At 39.2% G+C, this 22,114-nt stretch overlaps 1 protein-coding gene across 4 annotated transcripts in view; it reads left to right on the forward strand.

Moving 5' to 3' along the window:
- The window catches only part of MYO5A (myosin VA), a 158,258-nt gene that overhangs the window by 127,202 nt on the left and 8,942 nt on the right, over positions 1-22,114 (forward strand). For 2 of the 4 annotated variants that reach the window (XM_067471328.1, XM_067471326.1), the window contains exons 27-32: positions 460-513; positions 3,029-3,256; positions 6,406-6,506; positions 12,755-12,953; positions 15,979-16,053; positions 18,166-18,259. In XM_067471328.1, coding sequence (XP_067327429.1) covers positions 460-513; positions 3,029-3,256; positions 6,406-6,506; positions 12,755-12,953; positions 15,979-16,053; positions 18,166-18,259 — 751 coding nt within the window. Of the gene's footprint in view, positions 1-459; positions 514-3,028; positions 3,257-6,405; positions 6,507-8,555; positions 8,637-12,754; positions 12,954-15,978; positions 16,054-18,165; positions 18,260-22,114 lie in introns of all 4 variants that reach the window. The other 2 variants (XM_067471329.1, XM_067471327.1) reach the window with 2 other exon arrangements.

Here is a 22,114-nt window from a genome sequence, read left to right on the forward strand (position 1 = left end):
TTAAATCCAGATCTTTCTGGATAAATACGTGCAAAGTTAGAGAGTTTGCAAAGCTGGTGAACATGAACTGCAGGTCGGGTTGCTGGCTGACATTGTTGCTTAAACCCTTGTGCCGGCAGGACTTCTAACTGAAAGGTCAGTGGTTTGAAACCGGGGAGTGAGGCGAGCTCCCATCTGTCAGCTCCATCTTTTAGTTCGGGGACATGAGAGAAGCCTCCCACAGGATGGTAAAACATCTGGGCATTCCCTGGGTAACATCCTTGCAGACAGCCCATTCTCTCACACCAGAAACAACTTGCAGTTTCTCAAGTCGCTCCTGACATGAAAAAAAAATTAGTTCTGTTACAAAAGTTTTTTATAAATGTAAAAAAATTCTTCCTACAAATATCTTCTGTTTTGCACCTTTACAGTAGTACCAACTAACTGATAAATCCCTTTTTGGTTTTTCTGTTTACCTAGGCGGAGGAAAGGCCTCAAATGAGGGGCGCTGAGCTGGAATATGAATCACTTAAGGTAATTCTATGTATATATGTATTTTAAGAGTGAAAAAGTTTCTCGTAACTAAGTCACAACACAAAATATTAGGGATATATATATATTAATACCTTTTCATCGGCCACCCCAAGACTGTGGAATGAACTGCTGGAAAAGCTCTGATAGTTAAAGAGGGGTCGGAATGAAAAATACGACTGAAGACCTATCTCTTTCAGCAGGCCTACTTTCTATCATGAGTTTCGATTTATATTCTATTGCCACAATATGTCAGTATTATAGCTGTGTTTGGTATGTTTTCATATGGTGATAAATAGATCTGTTTATTGATTAGTCCACTGACTATATCAACATTACAAGACAAAACAAAAAATACACCAACAAGTGGACATAATCACAATCCTAAAACTCCTCTTAATAGTTAACTAAAATGAATTAAATCACAATCAAACTTGATTAAATAATAAGTTGGATAAAATGGGATTAAATTTCAAGATATAAGCAGGGGATGTTGTTTTCATATATGTATGAGTGTGTGTGTATGGGCCCCCTGGTGGTGCAGTGGGTTAAACTGCTGAGCTGCTGAACTTGCTGACCAAAAGGTGGACAATTTAAATCCAAGGAGCAGGGTGACCTCCTGCTGTTAGCCCCAGCTTCTGCCAATCTAGCAGTTTGAAAACATGCAAAAGTGAGTAGATCAGTAGGTGGGAAAATAACAGCGCTCCATGCAGTCATGCAGACCACATTACCTTGGACGTGTCTATGGACAACACCACTCTTCGACTTAGAAATGGAGATGAGCACCACCCTCCAGAGTCGGACACTACTAGATACACAGCCCTTTTTTCCGGGATATCAAGGCAGAAAATCCCACACTATCTGAATGTGAACTCAGATAACCCAGTTCAAAGCAGATATTGTGGGATTTTGTGCCTTGATATTCGGTTTGGGCCCCGCCTACCTCCGCGATCGCATCTCCTTCTATGAACCGGCACGAACTCTAAGATCTTCCGGGGAGGCCCTCCTCTCAGTCCCACCTTTGTCACAAGAACAGTTGGTGGGGATGAGAGAGAGGGCCTTCTCGGTGGTGGCTCCCTGCCTCTGGAACACCCTTTCAAGGGAAATTTGACAGGCCCCATCCCTCCCCTCCAATTAGGACCTGGTGGTTTCAATAAGCCTATGAAAATGACCAGTTCTACCTCAGTCTTACACATTGACGAATACGGCCTTATTCTTCCTACCAGTTACCCAGATTCTTTCCTCTAATCGGCCCCGGAATTAACAGCCACAGACCCATTCCTAATATTATTGTTGCCAGCCATAGCATTGCACTTAATTCCCAGCCCCTCTAGAATTTTTGGACTTGCACAAATTTTGGCCCGGCCTTGTAAATTTTTAATTGTCCTGAAAAGGCAGGATTACTTTTAATATATGTGTGTTATGGCGACAATTTTTATGCTTATATTTTGTTTGTTAATCTTATGGTTATGTTGTTTTTTTACTTTGTTTGTTTTTGTGATGTTACCTGGGTACCGCTCTGAGTCCCCTCGGCAAGATAGAGCAGTATATAAATAAAGATGATGATGATGATGATGATGATGATTATTATTATTATTATTATTTGCAACACAACAAGATGAGTCCACAGCAGACACTCTGCTGGCTGTTGAATTGGATCACACGTCGGACACTTCCCAAGTGTCTAGGACTGTGTGATGTATCGGCGAATAATGCATGCAAATCTCAGTAAGGCGGCCTTTTGCAGCTGGCAGGTGGTAATTTTGTCAGCTCTGATTGTGTTTAAGTGCAGGCCAGGGTCTTGAGGCACTGCATCCAGTGTGCCGATCACCACTGGGACCACCTTGACTGGCTTGTACCAGAGTTTGCAGTTCGATCTTTAAATCCTCATATCGTGTCATCTTTTCCTGTTGTTTCTCTTCAATCCTGCTGTCACCTGGGATTGCAACATCGACAATCCATACTTTGTTTTTTAACACGATCGTGAGGTCAGGAGTGTTGTGCTCCAAAACTCTGTCTGAATCCGGAAGTCTCAGAGTTTGGCGTGTTCATTCTCTGTAACTTTTTCCTGCTTGTGATCCCACCAGTTCTTTGTCGCAGGCAGATGGTATTCATGGCACAAGTTGCAATGAATCATCGAGGCAACGGTGTTGTGCCTCTGCTTGCAGTCTGTCTGCATGGTCTTCCTGCAGCAGCTGAGGATAATAATAATAATAATAATAATTATTATTATTATTATTATTATTATTATTATTATTATTATGGGATATAGGGCTGTGTGGAAGGGCCCTTAATGTCAGGGGAAACCTTTACCTTTATATGTGTGTGTGTGTGTTTACCTATGTAAATTAATAACTTAGAATATTTTATGTTCATTGGTTTTTGAATTTGTTGCACCCTGCCTTGAGCCATGAGGAGAGGCAGGTAATAAATAAAATTGTTATTGTTATTATTGTTATCGAAGCAGCAACTTCTCCCGTATGTTTAAGGATGAACTAAAACAATGATTGTCTTGCAGCGTCAAGAGCTTGAATCAGAAAATAAGAAACTGAAGAATGAGTTGAATGAGTTGAGGAAAGCCTTGCTGGAAAAGAGCTCTCCAGATGCAACGGCCCCTGGTGCCCCAGGGTACAGAGTCCTCTTGGATCAGATGACCTCTGTCAGTGAGGAGCTAGAGGTGCGCAAGGAGGAAGTCCTCATCCTGAGGTCTCAGCTGATGAGCCAGAAGGAGGCAATTCCACCCAAGGTAAGGAACAAAATGGAAAATTGGATTGACCATACTGTTTTTCATTCCGCTTGGAAGCATGAGAGTACTTAACTCGAGTGTGCAGTTCGTCCTCCCTTCTGTACTAGCCTACGGCTTGGAAAATTATGTCCAACCTGGCCATTGTGGCTGGGGGACTATGGGGTTTGTAATTCAAAAAGTGACTCTCCCGGGCTTTGGATCAGCTTTAGTAGTGCTAAGAAGGAAAAGGCAACAAATGAGGAAAAACACAAACAGAACATGAAATCCTCGTTTGGCTAATGTATGATACCACACTCCTATTTCAGGTTATTAGAAATTCAAACTGTGCTAATGATATGCAGGACTTAATCAGCTGTTTTATTAATTGATGAAGTAATTCCTGGGAATGCCATGGGACTTGGAAGCCTGTTATAACGAAGCACAGCTGAGTAGTAGTAGTAACATTTTAAATTGATTTATCAGATGGGGAAATATAGAAAAATAATCCCAATGCTGCTCAACCAAATTATAACGATAACACCACCACTACTACTAGCTCACCAAAATATAGAGGGAATATGGTTGTTGAAATCAACTGTATATTTAAAAGCTAGGAACTGGGAACCACTGGAACTGAGGGACTTAAAAATGATTCTTCAAAAGATTTCCACTGCCACCATATTAATAATAAACAGGCTGAGGAATTATTGAGAGATTGTTCAGTAACACACTCTGTGTTACTATTGTTTTCTTAGAGGCTTTTAGAAGCTAACTTGAATAATGCTTTGTCCACAAAGGTATTCACACTGAGGCTGGTATAAGTTGATAAAAATAACAAGAATGTTTTATTAAACAAACTTGAATTATTCAGGTACAAATGCTTAATGTTTTCAGTAAAATACTGGCACAAAAAGCTTATGGTTGCGTTTGAGTAAAGATCTTAAAAACTTCTGGGTTACAAGTCTTAAAAGGTCCAACACAGAAAATTACTTCAGGAAACGAATCTCTGAAAGTAACTCCCAAAAATCCCCCTTAGGAATCTAGCCAAAACCCTGAACTAGCCTTCCTTAGGGAATGAACAGACCACTAACGGGGTTCTGTTCCACACAGTATTCCAACTTGCAAACTGGGAACTCAAACCTCAGTTTAAAAGACACTTTTTTTCCTTTAGATCACTTAGGCTTCGCCCCCATCTTCCTAACCAATCCTAGCCTTCTAACTTTCCCTCCAAGACTACAACACGCCCCCTCAAGGCAAACCTAAACTAAGACGGCTTCTCCCTGTCTCCCTTTCCTAAAATGGATGCCGTGGCTTCGCCAGGCCCACTCCCTTTAGGCTTCAGGCAGCCAGCTTAGGTAAGGGATTCATTACACCTGTCAGGACAGTATTGCCAAATTACAACAGGCAATGTAATTATGATGTCAAACTAAATCCCTTGTAAAATTCCTTTCTTAATCTCATAGTCTAAGATACTTCTACAGTGCCATATAATTCATATTATCAAAGCAGTTAATCCACATTATCTGCTTTAAACTGGATTTCATTTTCCTAACTGGGCAATACAACTGACCAGGTTTTTGTCTTTGTTTTTCTGCTTGCAAATGGATTGCCAGGATGACAAGGTAAGTCCATTTCCTGCTGTTTATTTATTTATCGTGTCAGTAGCAACCAGGCAATTGTATTCCATTTTTAACAATTTTTTAACAAACAGACAAAACAGAGTTTGCAAGCTTGGTAGCTGATTAAATGTCCTTTGACCAGTATCTGGCCACTTGGAGTGCCTCTGGTGTTGCCACAAGGAGGTCCTCCATTGTGCATGTGGCAGGGCTCAGGTTGCATTGCAGCAGGTGGTCAGTGGTTTGATCTTCTCCACACTCGCATGTTGTGGATTTCACTTTGTGACCCCATTTCTTGAGGTTGGCTCTGCATCTCGTGGTGCCAGAGCGCAGTCTGTTCAGCGCCTTCCAAGTCGCCATTTTCTGTGTGCCCAGGGGGGAGTCTCTCATTTGGTATCAGCCATTGATTGAGGTTCTGGGTTTGCCACTTTTGGACTCTCGCTTGCTGGGGTGTTCCAGTGAATGTCTCTGTACATCTTAGAAAACTATTTCTTGATTTAAGTCGTTGACGTGCTGGCTGATACCTAAACAGGGGATGGGCTGGAGATGTCTCTGCCTTGGTCCTTTCAGTATTGGCTGCTACTTCCTGGCAGATGTCAGGTGGTGCAATACCAGTTTCTCCAGTGGTGTAGGGTGCAGATACCCCGTGATAATGCGGCATGTCTCATTCAGAGCCACATCCACTGTTTTAGCATGTTGAGATGTGTTCCACACCGGGCATGCATACTCAGCAGCAGAGTAGCATAGCGCAAGGGCAGATGTCTTCACTGTTTCTGGTTGTGATCCCCAGGTTCTGCCAGTCAGCTTTTGTATGATATTGTTTCTAGCACCCACTTTTTGCTTGATATTCAGGCAGTGCTTCTTGTAGGTCAGAGAATGGTCCAGGGTGACTCCCAGGTATTTGGGTGTGCTGCAATGCTCCAGTGGGATTCCTTCCCTGGTCATCCTCAGAGCTCGGGATGCTTGTCTGTTCTTAAGGTGGAAAGCACATGTCTGTGTTTTAGATGGATTAGGGATCAGCTGGTTTTCCCTGTAATAGGCAGTAAGAGCGCCTAGAGCTTCGGAGAGCTTCTGTTCTACCATCTCAAAGCTCCCTGCTTGAGCAGTAATGGCACGATCATCAGCATAGATGAAACTCTCTGTCCCTTCTGGCAGAGGCTGATCATTTGTGTAAATATTGAACACGGATGGAGCAAGCACGCTCCCCTGAGGCAGGCCGTTCTTCTGTTTCCGCCATCTGCTTCTCTGGCCCTGGAACTCAACAAAGAAGCTCCTGTTTTGTAGCAGGTTTCCTATGAGGCGGGTGAGGTGGTAGTTATTTGTGATATTATACATTTTTCTCAGGAGGCGGCGGTGGTTCACAGTATCATAAGCTGCTGACAGGTCTATGAAGACAGCTCCTGTGATCTGCTGCCTTTCAAAGCCATCTTCCTGCTGTTGATAATGCATCAAATGATAGAATTTGCATTGAGCCCAAAATGTACTTACCTTTAATGTGTTCAAGCAATGACTAGGCTGACCTAAGCAAATCTATATTCTGTAAATTCTTCTCAGAACACGATGACCGACTCCACCATCCTTTTGGAGGATGTACAGAAGATGAAGGACAAAGGAGAGATCGCTCAGGCGTACATTGGTCTGAAGGAGACAAACAGGTACTTGCACTCAGATGCCTTATACATGGGATTCAGTTTTTGTGTCATTGGTTTTCATAAAATGGAAGCTGAAAAACCACATAAATGTTCAGATAATGAACAATAAGAGCAAAACATGTAAGTGGAAATCATAATTGTTGTATACAATATAGGAACATAAGTAGCCAATATTCAGAGTAGAATGCAACTCCATATATTTTTGTCATTGTTGTAAGAAACAGTTTTAAGAATGGTTGTAAGAAACAGTAGCCTTGTGTCAGGATCACCGTATCAGCCTGACACTGGCTGCTTCAGTTCTCTGCCCTATTGAAGGGAGGCAGAGGGGAGGGAGACTGGGTACACTTGGGGAAGGTTGTGGAGATAAGACATCTACACTGCAATTGAAACTGCATTTAACAGACTGTGGGCAAAGTGTGTGGCCACTAGGGGGCAGGTGGGAGTTAAAGCTGATACGTTCAGGAGGTTTGAGAGGGAAAACTTTAGAACTGTCTTTGTAGAATTCTGAAAAGAAGGAAGAAACCACTTGTCTCCAGCATTTTATAGGTGTGAGCTTGATTCCAGAGTCTGACAGCTTTGGATCCTTATTTATCTGCTCATTCCTACAGGATCCCAACAGAATAAGTCATAATTTATTTATTTTTTATTTATTTACACCCCAAAGGGGACTAAGAGCGGCTTACAAGATATATACACATACAATATTCTATATTATTAGCACAGTACAATATCAGTATTATATATTATATTGTACTATACCATTATATTGTAATATTATTCGTAATATTGCATGTAATATAAATTATATAATTATAAGAGCATGTTTGTTTATTTATTTTTATTTATGACATTTATATGCTGCCCTTCTCACCACGAAGGGGGACTCAGAGCAGCTTACTATATATACATACAATATATTAAATTATTAGCATAGCACAATATCAGTATTATATAGTACTATATTGCGCTACACCATTATATTGTAATATTATTAGTAATATTACATGTAATATAAAATATATAATTATAATACAGTATTATTAGTAGTATTAAATTGTATTACGTTATAATATTATAAATATTATATGTATATACAATATATTATATTATACTGTATTATATTTTATTATTAGGAAAGCACAGGAGACAAGATGGAACTGTCTTCTGAATTATAATATAGTAGTAGTATTAAATTGTATTACATTATAATATTATAAATATTATATATATGTATATTATATTATATTATATTATATTATAAGTAAAGCACAGGAGACAAGATGGAACTGTCTTCTGAATTATAATATAGTATTACGAGTAGTAGCATTAAATTGTATTACATTATAATATAAATATTATATGTATATCCAATATATTATATTATATTATTAGTAAAGTACAGGAGACAAGATGGAACTGTCTTCTGAATTATAATATAGTATTATTATTAGTAGTATTAAATTGTATTACATTATAATATTATAAATATTATATGTATGTACAATATATTATATTATTAGTAAGGCACAGGAGACAAGATGGAACTGTCTTCTGAATTATAATATAGTATTATTAGTAGTAGTAGTATTTATTTATTTATTTATTTGTATACCGCACTCTCTCAGCCCGTAGGCGACTCAGTATTACAATGTATTGTATTATATTATATTATTAGTAAAGCACAGGAGACAAGATGGAACTGTCTTCTGAATTATAATATAGTATTATTATTAGTAGTATTAAATTGTATTACATTATAATATTATAAATATTATATGTATGTACAATATATTATATTATATTATTAGTAAAGCACAGGAGACAAGGTGGAATTGTCCCCTGGCCCCCTCTCTCTTCACTTGATATCCATTGAATGTAAAGGTACCTAAAATCACATTTGTAGAATTTGCCATTGTGGAAATCGTATATAATTTTTTAAAACAACACTGACTTGGCTTGCGTTGTCCATCTCATTAACAATTGCACCACCATCATCGTTTATCCTGTTTTTTTGTGTTTTTGCATTTTGGAAAAAAATATTTTGCATGGAAGATCATCTCTTCAAGACTATCATATGCTGAATGAGGATGGAGAGCTGTGGCTGGTTTATGAAGGGCTAAAACAAGCCAACAGGTTACAAGACTTCGCAGGATGGGTGTTTTTGTTTTAAGTTGCAGCTTCTCTCTCATGTTACTAACATGCTTTGGCCATAATGTTTCTGGCAGTAGCTCCAAAATCTCCTATCAGATAAATAAATGGTTAAAAGAAAAGAAGGAAATCATCCAGGTCTAGCGGGAGCCCCTGGCCGGCTGAACTGCTGACCAAAAGGTCGGCGGTTGAATCCAGGGAGTGAGGTGAGCTCCTATCTGTCAGCTCCAACTTCCCATGCGAGGACATTGGAGAAGCCTCCCACAGGATGGTAAAAAAATCCGGGCCTTCTCGGGCAACGTCCTGGCAGACGGGCAATTCTCTTACACCAGAAGCGACTTGCAGTTTCTCAAGTTGCTCCTGACATGAAAAAAAAAATCTAGGTCTAGCAAGCACGAGACTACTAGCATCCATAGTCGGGGTGACAATAAATATCGGGGCTCATGGCCATGAACATCAACAATTTCCATGTCAGAAGCTCAAAGTCATTAATATTTATTTACTTATTTATTTATTTAGACCATTTCTACCCCGCCCTTCTCACCCCCGAGGGGGGACTCAGGGCAGCTAACACAGGCAACAATTCAATGCCACAATAGCAATACAACAATGTAAAATCAAATACATAGCAAATTAAAACAGTAACATTAATTAAAATCACATACTCATATGGTAACATAGTCGCCTAATCACAAAGTCACATAGCCATTTCCAATTGTCATAACAGTCCTGTGGTCTGGGTTGAGTGTCTAAAGTGCTGCCGTGACCACTAGCCAAAGGCCTGACTCCAAAACCACGACTTTAGGAGGGAGGACGCCGATCTAATCTCGCTAGGGAGCGAATTCCACAAGTGGGGGGCCACCACCGAGAAGGCCCTGTCTCTCGTCCCCACCAGATGCGGACTGAGAGCAGGGCCTCCTCAGTAGATCTTAAATTACGAGGTGGAACGTAGAGAGAGATACGTTCAGATAAGTAAGCTGGGCCGGAACCGTATAGGGTAATATGTTGTGAGTCAGGTACAGGGAGATTGGCTTTTGCATTTGCCAGGAGAGATCAAAAAACTATGCGAAGGTTGCAGTTTCTGCAACTCTGTTTTCACAGCCTATGCACCTACCTACCTTCTGTGATACTATAAGTTATTTCCCAACTTTCTCCACCTGAATCCTTGCACCAATTAAAATGGTTGCAGACCAAGCTGCAAAATTTACCCAAAATTATGCAAAACAGTTATTCAGATGCAAGTGAGCAATTAATAGCATTCTCTGTGTTAGTCACCTTTTCGGTTTAATGCATAGCATGTCAAAGAGCTAATACTGTATATACTCGAGTATAAGCTGATCCGTATATAAACTGAGACACCTAATTTTAGCACAAATATATATATATATGTAAAAACGTATTGACTCAAGTATAAGCCGCGAGTGGATAAATTTCAAAACAAGAATAGATACCAATAAAATGACATTAATTGAGGCATCAGTAGGTTAAATGTTTTTGAATATTTACAATTAACTGTAATTTAAGATAAGACTGTCCAACTCTGATTAAACCATTATTCTAACCTTCTTCAATGTAAATGTGCTTACGTATTCTTCCAATACTAATAAATAGAGTAAAATAATAAATGTAACAATAATAAATTCCCAGTCTCAAAATAAAACAATAAATATAATAATAATAATAATAATAATAATAATAATAATAATAATAGAGTAAAATAATGTAAATGTAGTAATAACAGTTATAATAGAGTTAAATAATGGAAATGTAATAATAACAGTCGTAATAGAGTAAAATAATAAATGTAATAATAATCCAGTAAAATAATAAACGTAATAATAATAATAATAATAATAATAGAGTAAAATAATGTAAATGTAGTAATAACAGTTATAATAGAGTTAAATAATGGAAATGTAATAATAACAGTCGTAATAGAGTAAAATAATAAATGTAATAATAATCCAGTAAAATAATAAACGTAATAATAATAATAATAATAATAGAGTAAAATAATGTAAATGTAATAATAACAGTCATAATAGAGTAAAATAATAAATGTAATAATAATTCAGTAAAATAATAAATAGAATAAAATAACAAATGTAAAAATAGCAATAATGATAAGAGTAAGATAATGGAAATGTAATAATAACAATAATAAAAGAGTAAAATAAATGTAATAATACAAATAAAGTAAAATAATAAATGTAATAATAATAGAGTAAAATAATGTAAATGTAATATTAACAGTCATAATAGAGTAAAATAATAAATGTAATAATAATAGAGTAAAATAATGTAAATGTAATAACAATAAATAGAATAAAATAACAAATGTAAAAATAATAATAGAGTAAAATAATAAATGTAATAATAAAAATAGAATAAAATAAAAATGTAATAACAATAATAATATAGCAAAATAATGTAAATGTAATAATAATAATAAATAGTGTAAAATAAAATAAATATAATAAAAATATTAATAATAACAGAGTAAAATAATAAATAACCTTGAGTTGAGTATAAGCTAAGGGAGGCTTTTTCAGCCTAAAAAAAGGTGTATATACAGTAATTAAGAGGCACCAGATGAAGAAAATGCCTTTAGACTCTATTTAAGCTCCTTCAGACTCTTTTTCAGACCTGCTGCTGATATTTGTAAGAGATGTGCGTATCTGTTACTATTGAATACATCCATATTTTGACATATTGTCCCCAAACACCCATTTGTTTCTGTAGTAGTTTTGTTAAAATGTATTATACTTTTAACAAAACAGACCAATTACGTGAGTTACTTTGTGTTGAATACTGTTTCAACCAGTGTGTTTCCTTTTCTTGTGCCACTAACAAAACACTTAACATATAACATATGGCTTTTGTAAATCTGCTTGAAGCTAATGTTGGGAGTAGTTGCAGAAAGCGCAAAGGGAAAGGTGGCTCAAGAGCTTTCGCTTCTGCGTTCAAGAAGCAAAAGTGTCTAGAACAAGCAGCAGAGAAACGAAAGATCAATGGCCTCATTTACCTTCATGTGCTTGGTCAATGTAGCTGTTAGCCTGTCTTCTGAGGTGTGCTTAAAACCTGAAAGTGTGTCTTCTGGAGCATCTTAGATGAGGTATGTGTGCATATGTATTATATGTAGCATTATCACGTCATTGCAATACTTTTACCATTCCTTCTCTCCTGCAATTCGTACCTGCAGAATAAATCATTTGTTCACATTCCCAAGGACATTCATTGAATCATCAACACAGCCAAATTGGTTGAAGGTTCTTGACCTTAGAGTAATAATAATAATAATAACAATAATAATAATACTCCTGACCTCTCAATTGTGTTGAAAAACAAAGTATGGATCGTCGATGTTGCACCCAGTGTGCCGATCACCACTGGGACCACCTTGACTGGCTTGTGCCAGAGTCTTTGCAGTTCAATCTTTAAATCCTCACATCGTGTCAGGTTTTCCAGTTGTTTCTCTGCAATCTTGCTGTCACCTGGGATTGCGATATCAACGATCCATACTTTGTTTTTTAACATGATTGTGAGGTCAGGAGTATTATGCTCCAGAACTTTGTCTGTCTGAATCCGGAAGTCCCAGAGTAACTACACATGTTTATTCTCTGTTAACTTTTTCCAGCTTGTGATCCCACCAGTTCTTTGTCGCAGGCAGATGGTGTTTGTAGCACAAGTTCCAATTACTCATCTGAGCAACAGTGTTGTGTCTCTGCTTGGAGTCTGTCTGCGCAATCTTCTTGCAGCAGCTGAGAGTGGGATCTATTGTTTCATCTGCTTCCTTGCAGAGTCTACATTTGGGATCTGTTGTCAGCTTTTCAATTCTGGCTTGGTTCTAATGGCTTATAATATATTGTAAAATATATAATAATAATAATAATAATAATAATAATATATTATTATTATTATTATTATTATAATATTGTATTACATTATAATATAAATATTGTATTTATATACAATATATTCTATTACATACAGAACCTCTGCACAGTTATGCAATATGCATCCTGAAATACTGTTTTCTTTCCCCCATTTTCCTCTCCCCCCCCCCCTTCCAAAATACCCTCTCTTTTGTTGGTTTGTCTTAGGCTTTTGGAGTCTCAGCTACAGACTCAGAAAAGGAGCCATGACAATGAACTGGAAGCCCTCCGCGGAGAGATCCAAAGCCTGAAGGAGGAAAACAACCGCCAGCAACAGTTGCTGGCACAGAATCTCCAGTTGCCCCCAGAGGCCCGGATAGAAGCCAGCTTACAGCACGAGATCACTCGCCTGACAAATGAAAACCTGGTACGCCAGATCTTAATATTGTCACTAGTGACACAGAGAGAGTTGCAGTTCTATAGGCACCGTGGGATGGGCACAGAAATGTGGCCGATAAAGCCATATGCGTAGTAGGTTTTTACAGGGAAAACTGTGTTGTGGCTCAGCTGGAGCCTCAGGAAGAAGATGATGGGTTTCAGATTCCTGAACATGTTCCTGTTGTTGATACAGACAATGTTGATACTGAAGACGGGGAGTTTCAGTTTACTGTCGCAACTCAGGATAGATTCACCTTGCTCAGAACACCACACCAAAGCTGAAGGTTTTGTAGTTTATTGAAGAAAAAGCAAAGTCTTTAACATAAAAGTAAAGTTTCCAAAGTTCAATGGCAAAAACAGAGTCTTAAATGCAAAGGCAGAGTTTCCAAAGTTCAATGGCAAACAACATGGAGCAATCCAAAAGCATTGATCAAACAAGAATCCATGGCAACATGACAGAGTCCCAAGGAGCCAAAAACATTGCCCAAAAGCCAAGGCAATCCAGAGAAGTTACCAGGGTGTTTGCAGAAGTTGCATTGACAAAGAGTTGACTTCAAACAGCTCGTTTGAAGTCAACGCATTCCTTTGACCTCTAACCACTCTCTTGTTAGCAAGCCTCGCACTGTGGCAAACCCCGAATTGCAAGCGATCCTCCCTATCTAAATCTCCAGAGCCTTCAAGGTCGGATAGCTCATTACCCTGAGAATTGGCTGCCTGAGAACCATAGAATCCTAGAGTTGGAAGAGACCTCGTGGGCCATCCAGTCCAACCCCATTCTGCCAAGAAGCAGGAATATTGCATTCAAATCACCCCTGACAGATGGCCATCCAGCCTCTGTTTAAAAACTTTCAAAGAAGGAGCCTCCACCACACAGAGAGTTCCACTGCTGAACAGCTCTCACAGTCAGGAACTTCTTCCTCATGTTCAATGGAATCTCCTTTCTTGTAGTTTGAAGCCATTGTTCTGCATCCTAGTCTCCAGGGCAGCAGAAAACAAGCTTGCTCCCTCCTCCCTGTGGCTTCCTCTCACATATTTATACATGGCTATCATATCTCCTCTCAGCCTTCTTTTCTTCAGGCTAAACATGCCCAGCTCCTTAAGCCGCTCCTCATAAGGCTTGTTCTCCAGACCCTTGATCATTTTAGTTGCCCCCCTCTGGACATATTCCAGCTTGTCAATATCTCTCTTGAATTGTGGTGCCCAGAATTGGACACAATATTCCATGTGTGGGCTAACCAAGGCAGAATAGAGCATGGGTAGCGTGACTTCCCTGGATCTAGACACTAGACTCCTATTGATGCAGGCCAAAATCCCATTGGCTTTTTTTTGCTGCCACATCACATTTTTGGCTCATGTTTAACTTGTTGTCCACGAGGACTCCGATATCTTTTTCACATGTACTGCTCTCGAGCCAGGCATTGTCCCCCATTCTGTATCTTTGCATTTCGCTTTTTCTGCCTAAGTGGAGTATCTTGCATTTGTCCCTGTTGAACTTCATTGTGTTAGTTTTGGCCAATCATCTCTCTAATGTGTCAAGATCATTTTGAATCCTGCTCCTGTCCTCTGGAGTATTGGCTATCCCTCCCAATTTGGTGTCGTCTGCAAACGTGATGATCCTGCCTTCTAACCCTTCATCTAAGTCATGAATGAAGATCTTGAGCAAGACTGGGCCCAGGAGGGAACCCTGCTTGTGGCACTCCGCTCGTCACTTCTTTCCAGGATGAAGAGGAGGAAGCTTTGAGGAGAATCACCCTCTGGATTCGTCCATTTAACCAATTCCAGATCCACCTCACCATAGTTTTGCCTAGCCCACATTGGACTAGATTCGGCAGGCTGAGAGCTCGCCTCCTCGACCTGCAGCTGGGAAGTTTCACTAAAATCAGAAACATCTTCCAAAACATCCCTTGCCATGGGAAACTAAAACTCCTCGTCTTCAGTATCAACATTGTCTGTATCAACAACAGGAACATGTTCAGGAATCTGAAACCCATCATCTTCTTCCCGAGGCTCCAGCTGAGCCACAACAAACTGCCCCCTCCAAACAGGATTCTAGATCCTGTTGCTTTACTACTTCTTTGGCAGGGCTGGACTAGTATTTTTTTCTTCCTCTTTTGGAGTGCTGCCCTGCTTTGTCTGAGAAGTGCAAAAAAAACCAAAACACTTAATATAAATTATTTGTGGTTTGTAAGTCCTGTGAACTTACAAACCACAAAACCAAAACTCAGAGATTCCCTTAGCACCATCCCAACTATTAGTGATAATGTTTATGTCAGGCATGGGCAAACTTCGGCACTCCAGGTGTTTTGGACTTCAACTCCCACAATTCCTAACAGCCGATATTTAATACTGATATTGTACTATGCTAATAATATATATTGTATGTATGTATGTGTGTGTGTGTGTATGTGTGTGTGTATATATATATATATATATATATATATATACACACACACATATACACACACATCTTGTAAGCCACTCTGAGTCCCCTTCGGGGTGAGAAGGGCGATATTATAATAATAATAATAATAATAATAATAATACCCAGCATATAGATCTCGTTTGCTGTGACATACTGTGCTTATATGTCGGTAAAATATAATAATAATACTATGATATTATAATTATATATTTTATATTACATGTAATATTACTAATAATATTACAATATAATGGTATAGTACAATATATTAATATATAATACTGATATTGTACTATGCTAATAATATATATTGTATGTATGTATGTATGTATATATATATATATATATGTGTGTGTGTGTGTGTGTATATATATATATATATATATATATATATATTGTAAGCCGCTCTGAGTCCCCTTCGGGGTGAGAAGAGCAGCATATAAATGTCATAAATAAATAAATATGTAAAAGTACCTGGACTTTAGGCAGCTGTGCTTGCCTTTTTCCCAACTGGACAAACTACTTAGAATGGTACGTATATTTCCAGTCTTCAAAGAATGGAAAAACCCATACTTCATAACTGTTTTTTCAGTATTTTGAGGAGTTATATGCAGATGACCCCACGAAGTATCAATCGTACCGGATTTCACTTTACAAGCGGATGATTGTATGTACACAGTGCAGACCCTCTCTCTTCTTTGCTGCTTCCGGAGCTCTAACGGAAGAGCGAGCTGGCTGCCTTGTCCACTCTTGAAGGAAATCTATTTTTTCAGAGATCTTCTTAACATCACTCCTTTTCCCAGGGCTGTTTGTTGTGTGTCAGTTGTGTCAGCACGTTTGTTTCCATCGGTACACAATTTGTTACTAATGTGAATGTTGCAGCATGACTGATGCAGGCTCTCTTAGTGGTTGTAGATCATTCCACATGCTTCCAGGTTAAAGCAAAGGCAACCCAGACACATATACCATATGTTGCTCTGTATTCTTATCAGTCTTCATTACACAGCTATGGCTGATTGGAATGGCAATCCAGCAATGTTTGGAGGGTCACACATTATTCAGCCATGCATTACATGCATCGTTGGAAGCATTAAAACTGGCACCAGGAGGTTTTGGGATAGAGAGGGATGCAAATCAATATTTTAAGTACATTGACTTCAATCTTTCAACTATTACTCAATTGACATTGGGCCTTGCCTTGTCGAAGGCTTTCATGGCCCGGATCACTGGGTTGTTGTGAGTTTTCTGGACTGTATAGCCATGTTCCAGAAGCATTCTCTCCTGACGTTTCGCCTGCATCTATATCTGTTTATATATCTATTGTCGAAGGCTTTCATGGCTGGAATTCCTGGGTTGTTGTAGTTTTCAGGCTATATGGCCATGTTCTAGAAGCATTCTCTCCTGACATTTTACCTGCATCTATGGCAAGCATCCTCAGAGGTTGTGAGATCTGATGCTTGCCATAGATGAAGGCGAAACGTCAGGAGAGAATACTTCTAGAAGATGGCCATATAGCCCGAAAAACGTACAGCAACCCACTGTTTATATATCTGTTTATCTGGGTTTATATATCCCCCCAGGCAGGAAGGCTATTCAGTGTTAATAAAGACAATCAATTGCAGCATTCACACTTGCCTAAAGCAGACAAGAGTTCTTTCCCCCTCCCTAGACATTCCACAGATCTATAAACCCCACTTGCCTAGTTTCCAACAGACCTCACAACCTCTCAGGATGCTTGCTATAGGTGCAGGTGAAATATCAGGAGAGAATGCTTCTAGAACATGGCCATATAGCCCGAAAAACCTACAGTAACCCACTGTTTATATATCTGTTTAACTGGGTTTAAACATCCCCCAGGCAGGAAGCAGCCAAGCCTCGAAGCTGCAAAGCTATTCAGTGTTAATAAAAGTGATCAATTGCAGCATTCACACTTGCCTCAAGAAGACATGAGTTCTTTCCCTCGCCCTGGACATTCCACAGATATATAAACCCCACTTGCCTAGTTTCCAACAGACCTCACAACCTCTGGGGATGCCTGTCATAGATGTGGGGGAAACGTCAGGAGAGAATGCTTATGGAAAATGGGCATACAGCCCAGAAAATCGACAACAACCCACCGACATTGGGCCTGTTAGATGTTATTTTGCTTCTGTGATTCTGCCCAAAATTGGAGCCAATCACATTTATTTATTTATTTATTTATTATTTACTGTAATTATACCCCGCTCTTCTCAACCTCGAAGGGGACTCAGAGCGGCTTACAGATTATGGCAACATTAAATTCCGCATCATACAACAAATAATAAATATAGCATATCAAATTATAAAACAATCAAAACATATAAATGCAATAAGTGCAACAACAAGTAATAAATATAACATATCAAATTATAAAACATTAAAAACATACAAATGCAATAAAACAGACTTGCCGTCCCATTTGTCCACTGTTTATGCTATGCTGCTTACAGTGTTGGTAGTGAATGTGGAACCTCCTTGGCCTGTGAGGAAAAACCACCAGAAAGTCAGGTATGGATATATTGACATCCTTAAGATGTGCCTGCAAGAGAGCTCTGCCAGCCTTGCTGCGTATACAATAACACCTTGCTTACGACCCAGGGAATGTGCAGCTTGCAAACTTTGGCTAGATGGCAGCATCCCTTTCCAGACGTGTTCATCCCTTGTACCACTAATGCTAACTGCTGTCCCTTTGTGTCCGTTGCACGTCTCCCACTTGTAAATATTGAGTCCTTCTCTCTCTTGACTTGTTTTTGTCTAGGATTTGATGGAACAGCTCGAAAAACAGGACAAGACAGTTCGCAAGCTGAAAAAGCAACTCAAAGTCTTTGCGAAAAAGATCGATGAACTTGAAGGTATGGTATTTGTGGTTGAGAATGTTTTTACTTCTCACCTGTCATAATAAGAGTTGGGGTCTTTTGATGCATGCACATTTCCAAGGCAATGAATCTTCAGCTGCTAATGGCTAGATATAATGAATGGAGAACTATTAAACTTCAATGTCTGTGGAAGTAGTCTGAAATAGTTATTAGTTTTCATGTATTGACAGAAGGGTGTGGATTATACTGGGAGTTGAATAATCCACACCCTTCTGTCAGTACATGAAAACTAAGGCTGAGAAAGAGTGAAGTTCATACTATTCTTTGTTTACTAGTCTTGGCTTTTATGCTCTGAGCAGGCATAATAATAATAATAATAATAATAATAATAATAATAATAATGCTCTGAGCAGGTATAATAATAATAATAATAATAATAATAATAATAATGCTCTGAGCAGGTATAATAATAATAATAATAATAATAATAATTATTATTATTATTATTATTACTACAGATTCAGACAGACAGAGTTTTGGAGCATAATACTTTTGACCTCACAATCGTGTTAAAAATCAAAGTATGGATCGTCGATGTTGCAATCCCAGGTGACAGCAGGATTGCATAGAAACAACTGGAAAAGCTGACACGATATGAGGATTTAAAGATCAAACTGCAAAGACTCTGGCACATTGCAGCTGACTCCCAACCAGCTGCGCCACAGTCCCGGTGCATAAACATCTAAAATAGTGCACTTTTGGAGCACAGTTGTGCCTTGGGCCTCTTTGTAAGCAAAACAGTGCCTAATAAATTCCAACACACACAGAACTAGTGACTTCCCATCTTGTTAATCTTCCTAGATGTTTTTCAGTGAGACAACTATGTGCCAGATAAAATATTTGCTCTGCAGTGAAGGCTTCAATCCTTATTAAAATTATCATGGTAACGTCCACTCTCTACTTACTTCATAACTGTACTGTCCTTCTGTTTATTGAACTTTACCCTTTTGTGTAGATTACACACAGCAATTCCAGTCTTGTTTCTGTGTTTAGTAAGCATTGGGTGCCAAAGGGACACCTTAAGAGGCGGGGAAATCACTGCTTACCTGGAGATTACCTTGAGACCTTTTGCTTGGTTCCACAGTTGTAAGGAGTGGCTGCTAAGGACTGAGTGTTGTCTTCCCCTTTGCCACACTGAATATAGCTCTGAAGTCTAGGCACAGATCAGACTATTTCAGGTGAATTTCACAGGGTTATGCAGGCAACAAGTAGAATATTATTTTGTGCATAGACAGGGGGATAGAATAAGTTGTCCTCTGGTTTATCTGATGTTCGATTGACTGGTGCTACTAGCATTCCTGGTGGGTATGCAGGTAGATTGCGTACTCTGGAGAGACACAGGATCAAGAGATAAGGTAAGTTTCTAGTTGTTCGGCATACCACGTTTTGCTTTTAGTCAGCTTACTGAGAGCCTTGCTTTAGACTTCTTGGGAAAAGCAAATCCTGATTGTATGGTTGAAGACTTTCATGGCTGGAATCACTGGATTGTTGTAGGTATTTTTGGGCTATATGAACCTTACTACCTCTGAGGATGCTTGCCATAGATGCAGGCGAAACATCAGGAGAGAATGCCTCTAGAACAGCGGTTCTCAACCTGGGGGTCGCGACCCCCAGGGGGTCTTTTGGTCAATTTAGAGGGGTCGCGAGGCTGCCTCCTTTGGCCCTGCCCCCTTCAACTGCTCAAAATGCCTGGGCGAAGCCTCCTTTGCCTGCCAGTTGGCAAAGTCAACAGCCAGGCGAGGGGGGCTCCGCTTGAGGCCTGGCCTTGCGCGAAGCCTCCCTTGCCTGGCTCTCCCTGCTTGCTGGCTGCCAGGGTTGTGAGGGGGGCTTCGTGTGAGGCCAGGCCTTGAGTGGAGCCCCCCTCACCTGGCTTGCAACCCTGCTGGCCAGCGAGGGCGAGAGCCAGGCAATGGGGGCTCTGCTCGAGGCCTGGCCTTGCGCGAAGCCTCCCTTGCCTGGCTCTCCTCATTTGCTGGCCGGCGGGGTGTGAGGCAGGCAAAGGAGGCTTCGCCCGAGGACCAGATCCATCATTGTTTGGGTTCACAGTGCTCTCCAGATGTAGGTGAACTACATCTCTAAATCATTGTCAATTTCTCCCAACCCCCTCCAGTATTTTCTATTTGACATGGGAGTTCTGTGTCCCAGGTTTGCTCCAGTTCTGTAATTTGTGACGGTTTCAATGATCTGTGGAAGTCAGAGCTGAATCGGTTGAAGGTACTGCAAATCCCATCATCTGTTTTCCATATTCCCCCAAACATATTTTTTCTGATTGATCACAATGCTTTAATTATGTTGATTTGTAACAATGAACACATCGTGCAGATCAGATATTTACATTACGATTTGTAACAGTAGCAAAATTACAGTTATAAAGGAGCAACAAAATAATGTTATGGTTGGGGCTCAACACAACAAGAGGAACCATATTTAGGGGTCACAGCATTAGAAAGGTTGAGAACCACTGCTCTAGAACATGGCCATATAGCCCGAAAAAACCTACAACAATCCAAATCCTTATTTCCAAGATTTCCTACAGCTCAATCTTATTTGTTTGTTTATTTATTGTGCTTCTGTGACCCAGACCTCTTGTCCTTTGGCTGCCTCACTGATTTCAAAAGGACCTCCACTCATATAAGCATCTTAGAGTACTTAAATGAGCAAAAATAAGTCCTAATGACATGTAACTGTTCAAACACCCTTTAAAGGGTAAATAAGAAAATACTCCCATGTCTGGGAAAATGTAAGAACAAATATTGGCTGTGTGTATGGCATGAACCCAACAGTTTCCACTGTTCACTCCATAGTAAGAAATAAATTTGTACATAATGTTTGTATGTTGAAGGGAGTCTGCAGGTTTGCTATCGAATTTTCTTCTCTGGCATTTCCTTTTCATGGAGGCCAGTGAGGGAAGGAGGAAAAATCACTACGTGATATAGTACAGGGGAAGGAATTTGTGATATCAGCAGGAAATTAGCAAATCTTCTTGGAATAATATTGTTATAACTCAGCTTTTTTTGTAAACTCCCCCCCCCCTCTAATTGAGGCTTTATTTTTTTAAAATGTTTTAACACTTACATATTAATGATCAGCTACTTTCCATTAAATCAAGAGATCGTTCAGCATCTGTCTGTTTGTCTATCTGCCTGTCTGTCAGTTTACTGTATGTACTCGAGTACAAGCCGACCCGAATATAAGCCGAAGCACCCAATTTTACCTCTAAAAACCTGGGAAAATATATTGACGAGTATAATCCGAGGGTGGGAAATGAAGCAACTACTGGGAAATTTCAAAATAAAAATAGATACCAATGAAATGAGAATAATTGAGGCATCAGTGGGTTAATGTTTTTGAATATTTACATAAAACTATAATTTAAGATAAGACTGTCCAACTCTGATTAAACTGTTATTCTAACCTTCTTTGATGTAAATGTGCTTACGTATCCTTCCAATAATAATAAAGAGAGTAAAATAGTAAATGTAATAAGAATAGGAATAATAGAGTAAAATAATGAAAATGTAATAATAACAATAATAATGGAGTAAAATAATAATAATAATAATAATAATAGAGAAACAACTGGAAAAGCTGACACGATATGAGGATTTAAAAATCGAACTGCAAAGACTCTGGCACAAACCAGTAAAGGTGGTCCCGTGATGATCGGCATACTGGGTACAGTGCCTAAAGACCTTGGCCTGCACTTAGACACAATTGGCACTGACAAAATCACCAGCTGCCAGCTGCAAAAGGCCACCTTACTGGGATCTGCATGCATTATTTGCCAATACAACACACAGTCCTAGACACTTGGGAAGTGTCTGACGTGTG

The sequence above is a fragment of the Anolis sagrei genome, chromosome 9 (genome assembly GCF_037176765.1).
Source record: "Anolis sagrei isolate rAnoSag1 chromosome 9, rAnoSag1.mat, whole genome shotgun sequence".
In the NCBI taxonomy this organism is placed as follows: Eukaryota; Metazoa; Chordata; class Lepidosauria; order Squamata; family Dactyloidae; genus Anolis; species Anolis sagrei.